Source organism: Notothenia coriiceps, unplaced genomic scaffold, assembly GCF_000735185.1.
Source record: "Notothenia coriiceps isolate Sejong01 unplaced genomic scaffold, NC01 NC01_scaffold00031749, whole genome shotgun sequence".
NCBI lineage: Eukaryota > Metazoa > Chordata > Actinopteri > Perciformes > Nototheniidae > Notothenia > Notothenia coriiceps.
In genome coordinates, this window is record NW_011364450.1 from 233,342 (window position 1) to 239,753 (window position 6,412).

Sequence of the window (6,412 nt, forward strand, 5' to 3'; positions counted from 1 at the left end):
ATATACTGGCTTACAAATCTTTATCCTCCATTCTTGTTAAAGAGCCATATCGTGCTTTTCTTGGGTTTCCCTGTCCTGTAGTTATCTAGGTTTTTAGTGCATGGCTTAATGTTCCAGAAATGCAATAATCCCAAAGTTCCTCCAGAGGAAGTTCCCAAATCTTGCAGCCCTACTTGAGACCATGTGTACGGTGTTCTTAGTTTTCATCGATGGGGGATATGTTGCTTTGTTCTTACCTCACACACACCTGGTTAAAAATTAGAAATAGAATTTTAAGTGATTATAATTAGTTAGAACAACCACTGTTGGCACGTTATCCTGTCACACACACATGGAGGGGATGGTGGAAAAGGTGGTGGGGAAAATGGGTTCAATAACTCCCATTACCCAATTATAAAGAAAAGAAAGTCATGCGGGTTTGGTCATGCTTTTTACAGGTGATAAGGAAACCTCGAGCCACGTTAGGTATGACTTATGACGAGCATAAAATGAATAATGTGTTTTTTAACCCAGCAGAATTAAAATATATACTGGTTGTCGCTTTTTATGAGAAACCATCACTAAAATGACTTTGATGAGATTAACAATTTTTATCTTTGAGACGGTATTTATTTCATGTTAAGAAAACAATATCAAGTAGAAGTCAAGTTAAATAATAACCATATCAAATAGATTAAAATGTGTTTTATTATAGGGATGCTACGATATTGGTTTTTGAAACCGATACCGATAATCTTCCTGCTTCTCAGACCGATACCGATAACCGATAATAATAATATATATATATATTAAATGTACCTGTTGCCTTTTTCCCTCCTCGTGGAACTTCTGCATTGCATTTGTTAATACAAATAGCGAACTATCTAACTCTGAAACTTTTGAATAGTCCCATACTACCGACAACATGTTTGTTTACTGTCCTGGCTTCACGGCCGCACACCCATTACCGCACAGCCAGGCATGAGTTAGGGAGCGCTGGATTTGTGAAAAACAAGCGGCCCCTCATCCCAATCCACCCACACCGCAGTATCTTTTTCTTTTTTAATCCAAAAAATATATTGTATATTATCGGGGCTATTAATACTTTTATCGGGTTTATCGGGATGACGTCCTAATTCCTAATATCGGACCGATAATTATCGTGCACCCTAGTTTATTAAAAATGCTACAGTTTTGAATTAGTCTGAATTATAATGAATGTATTATAATGCGAGAGAGAGCCTTGGTTGAGGTCCATGCTTTTCCACTTTATCTATACCATCACCAACAGCATCACTGTTTGCTCTGTATCACATCTCTATGAACTCACCAAACCTCTCCTGCTGCACCAGTGTTTGCTGTAACATTAAACCTCACTGACTTTTGTCACCAGTAGCAACAGGTTTCCACAAAAGACGTCTAATCCTTTCAGTTTGAAATCACCAAATAATGAGATGCATGGCTCTCCTTTTACAGCGACGAGGCCAAAAACAGATGAGACCGGACAAAGTAGTGAAATCACTTCAGTGTGTGAATAAGTCTCCGCTCTGATGAATAATAGATCGTATTATTAGAAAAAACACACCGTACGTTTTCTGTTTTTGCTGCCTCAGCGTTCCACAAGACAGAGGAGGGTGTGTGTGTGTTTTCCTGCAGAGTTAATGTACTGAGACTAACTGTGTGTGTGTGTGTGTGTGTGTGTGTGTGTGTGTGTGTGTGTGTGTGTGTGTAACCCACCCAGGTCATTGTTGTTCATCATGGCGTTGGAGCCTCGGAGGCGCGGACCCTGCTGGGTGCAATGATATCCAAACTTCAACAGCGTGGTGTTTTTCTCCAGCATGCGGGCTATCTCCATCTCCACCTTGTTGCCTAGCGGCTGGCTCTGGAGTTTGTAAACAAAGGGGGAAAGCTGGAGCATTAAAACTGGACAAAAAAGGTACTGTGAATAGACTTCAATAAATAAAATAACTGCTGTTATGTCAACGCCAAGGAGAAAAATTGGCAAAAGCAACACGGATAATGAACTAATGAGTAATGTTGAACTATGCAGTATATCATGACAATATAATCTGGGTGCATTATACTGGAGGCCTGTATACACTACTTAATACACACATACCATCTCAGTTGTATGCATTATACGTTTGTATAAATCTACATCTATATATGCAAGTGGGTTTTGTGTTTAAGTGTGTGTGTGTGTGTTTAAGTGTGTGTGTTTAAGTGTGTGTGTGTGTGTGTGTGTGTGTGTGTGTGTGTGTGTGTGTGTGTGTGTGTGTGTGTGTGTGTGTGTGTGTGTGTGTGTTGGTACCTGGTTGTCTATCTTGAGCTCCTGTAGTGTGGTGTTGTTCTGCAGTGATTCTATGAGGGACACTATGCCGGTCCCTGTGATGAAGTTAGACTCCACATTCAGGCTCTTCAGCGTCGTGTTCACCTTCAACATCTCTGCCAGGGCCTGAGGACACACACACAGCACACACTGTACATGACTTTATTCATTTCTATGCAACATTTTTTTTCCAACCTCATAACCATAACCTAAAGTCTGTTTTAAGCAAATGTCTAATTAAATAGTAAAAGAAACAAGAGAAAAGAGGCAGAGGGATGACATGCAGAAGGAGTTATTATAAAGATCACATATAATTGTTTTTGTTGTACTGTTTTTATCTTATATGCAAAGAAAGAAACAGGTTGAAGGCATTCTGGTTAGCATTTTGTGTAAAATGTAACAGTTGTGACTTACAAATGCTACAGGGTCGTTGCTCCTGGTTCCCACAATACTAAACCTCTCCACCACAGAGTTCTCTATCAGAGCATCAGCGTACGCCTTCAGAGTCTTGATGGGGATATTCTGGGTACAGATAAACATTACAGTAAATGCTATATGTTACACTCAATATTAAGTGTTTTACTTAAAAAGTATATTTTTATAGGTGGAAATTGAAAATGAATGTTGTGCACCAATGTTTAGTTTGTTTGTGCTTTTTGTGTCACAGAGTTTAGTTTTATGTAGAAGAAGGTACTAGAAAAATAAAAAACAAATAGTCAGGGACAGATAACTTTAAATAAGAGAGACAAATATATTTCGGAAGATTTTTCATCTTTAAGGAATGATGGTTCAAGTAGAAGCTCCAGACACACCTTGATGTTGTTGAGGTTCACCTCCACCAGGTCGGGGTCGTTCCTCTTCATCCTCAACAGGGTCTCTTCTACGTCAGTGGAGTTGGGCTCTTCATCTGGGACTGCTTTGTACTGGGCGCACTGGATCACACCTACAACACAGGACACACAGCTGTGGATCAAACCAGTCTGACTGTGGGAACAACGCATATTTAAACATGTTTGACGCCCTTTCTACACTTCACTCATAAAGAGTTAAAGATTGCCAGACTTCACCGAACAATGTTAGAAGTTTTATCTGATGTTGGTAACTTATCATCTGCTTAAAGCAATGGCCAAACAAAGCATGTTAGCCTGCCATGTCCAGAGAGACCCTGTTTAACTGCACTCAGGCTAATGCTGATCATTTTAAACACAGCATGCATAGATTTGTCAGCTTTATCCCACTTTCCAGGCCAATGGTTTTCACAGTACAGACATGTCAACAGCCACTTTGCCACAGCAGTAGTACATTCAAACCTTTACTACCACAGGAGCAGAGAACAGTGCCTGCCAGTGACTCCTAGCAAAAGTATTGTTTTTCTTTCTGGTGCATTGGAAGTGTGTTTTATTTCATCTACAATGAGTAAATAAAGTTATTTTAGTAAGTAATTGGCGTGAAACAATGTTTCTGTCGGTATGTAATTTCTGTAAGTCTACAGTAAGAAAAGTAGGTTGATAATAACAATATTGGGATACTAAATTCCATTTACTTATGTTTATTTTATTATCTTTTCTTTTTAATGACTGATTTTAAATGCCATTTTCTTAATGTCTTTCATTTTTTGTAAAGCACTTTGAATTGCCTTGTGTTGAAAGGTGCTATATAAATAAACTTGCCTTGCCTTGCCTTACTTAACAAGCACATTTACAGCATTCCCTTAATGTAGTATCACAAAGGGCAACATTTATTTTTGAAATACAACTGTTTTTATGTTATAAAAGTCTCAAACTATAACATAATAACAAATCATTGTTCAAAAATCATTTTTTACTTCCTGTGTTTTGCCAAGCGCGAAATTCTGCAGGCGAATCCGAGTTCGTAGCTGGCTCTTTTATCAGAGCCGGTCATATTTGGAAGTGAGGTGCTCGGCCTCTGTCTCTGTTTAGAGCTGGAGCAGAAGCTATAGGATGAGCCGCCATGCAATATAAACACAGGCTCATTAACATGTGATGTGTGTGTCTGTGTGTGTGTCGTATCAGAGAGTTTACACTACCAGTGCTAGATTAAGGGTAAACAGATGAATCATCAGTTATTCCTGGAGGAGCTATAGAACAATGTATGAGAGTCTGTAGACACTTTTATATCTACTGAACACCTTACTTCTAGTTTAGGCTGTGTAGTTAAATGTTAACATGTGTGGAGTGCAACAAAAAAAGTCAGTGCTGATCATCTTAGGTTAAATAAACTTTCTGCCAGCATGAGATCATTGCACTTTGCATTTTTCTTGAATGAGGTGATTTCTCTCTTCCAAATAGTTGAGTGATTATCTTTATTTTAGGATACTTTTACTCATGCTGTGCACCAAATGCACTTAGAATGGAACCAAGTGAAGACTGCTCATACAGCTTTCAGTTTTAAACATTCAAAAGACTCAGTCAAATCTGACTAAAAAGTGCAAGTACATACGTGGGAGAGTGTGTGTTTTTACGTACTGTTGAGGCCTTGCTTGTTGACTATGTTGCTGCTGGCCAGGGCTTCATAGTACTGCTGGTTACTCATCAGGGTGTGCATACCCAGGATGGCTGGAAGACAGTAAGAAGACAGAGTGAGGATGGAAAGTAAAAAAGCGTGAGGGGAGAATCGGAGACGGAAAGAGATGACTGCTGAATATTTTATAGATTTAATGGTTGTCTAGTTACAGCCATACAGAAGACCAACATGCTGACACATCACTTTAGGAAACACAAGCAAGTCAAACCTGACACTGATTAAACATTTTAATGACATATGCTTTCAGGTAAATGGTAACATGTACGAGTTTTGGTCTCCGCAGCACACAACCAAAATATCTTTTTTGTGCTCCTAGGAGGTTGCTATATAGAATACAAGATAAAGAGAGATTTATAACCTTTATCAGAGAGGCTGACAGCATGAGAACAGAACACTTTGCAAAGACATACACAGTCAGGGAACACAAGCTACCAAACTGCTTGCTGTAACAGTTGGTTATGTTACCTTCAGCAAGTCCAGGGACTCGTTGTGCTCCCAAAATATTCCTGCAGCATTTTTGATGATAAAATTCTGTCAAGCAGGAAGTAGAGACGGAAACATTTGTGTACATGTCATGTATTCCTCTCACAGACAGATGTATTATCTTTCAACCTCAATGTGATTGCCTTCTACTGCTACTTAAATATCAAAGCATATTGTGATTTACTGAAATAAATTATTTGTCAATACTTAAAATATAGTGTTTTAGAAAGAGAGTTCTTAAAATCCAATGGTAAACGTGACCTCTGTATGCTTTACTGCAGAGACATGACGTTTTTTCAAACATCTTAATTTTTTTACATGCAGCATCGACATGGCAAAGGGTGCAGAATCGCTCCATGCAAACATGGTGTGCAGTCTACAGATACCCTGGGTGGTGAAACAGAGATATCCAGCAGAGATGGAGGAGGAGGTGGAGGGATGAGGGGGAGGGGTGAAGGGAAGATGAAAGGAGCGCTGGAGGAAATGAAGAAGATTTGGTTCAGGAAAAGTAAATGAATGAGGGGGAAGTTGAGGCCACCGTTAAGTGAGGGAAGATGAAAACTAATCAGACACCTGCACTTTAGCACATTAAACAGATCAGTTATATGAATAACAATCAATAGGCGCTTTCACACCAAGTCCTTGCAGTACTTAGTTCCCAGTACTTAGTTCATCGGAACTCTTTAGTTCCCGGAACTAAAGAGCAGATCGCGTTCACACCGGAATAAGTCCCTGAGGGAGGCCCAATCCCAAACCGCCCCCTACACCCTATACACCAGTGGTTCCCAACCTGGGGGGCGGGGCGCCAAAGGTCGCAGGGGGGTGCCAGGCCTCAGAAGATTTGAGGCCAAATATCATATTTAGACTTTTTTTTTGTATTCTTTTTTTTTTTACATATAATTGTAGCACAATACATGATTGCCACTAAAAGCCTTGTCTCTACATTACAATAAAATGTAAACAATTATTGATTAATTCATTTGAATACAAATTCAAGTTAGTAGCTATTAAAGGCATAAAAAGACAGAAATGTATAATTCTTTCTTTAATAGAAATGTTTCTTCGGCCCGTAAAGTG

At 39.2% G+C, this 6,412-nt stretch overlaps 1 protein-coding gene across 1 annotated transcript in view; it reads right to left on the minus strand.

The window, feature by feature from the left end:
* tmod1 (tropomodulin 1) overlaps positions 1 to 6,412 on the minus strand; it is a 29,531-nt gene that overhangs the window by 11,867 nt on the left and 11,252 nt on the right. The window contains exons 7-11 of the mRNA XM_010788226.1: positions 4,795 to 4,924; positions 3,121 to 3,251; positions 2,723 to 2,830; positions 2,291 to 2,434; positions 1,717 to 1,861 (exon numbers count right to left, since the gene is read on the minus strand). Of these exons, the coding sequence (XP_010786528.1) occupies positions 1,717 to 1,861; positions 2,291 to 2,434; positions 2,723 to 2,830; positions 3,121 to 3,251; positions 4,795 to 4,924 (658 nt within the window). The remainder of the gene's footprint in view (positions 1 to 1,716; positions 1,862 to 2,290; positions 2,435 to 2,722; positions 2,831 to 3,120; positions 3,252 to 4,794; positions 4,925 to 6,412) is intronic.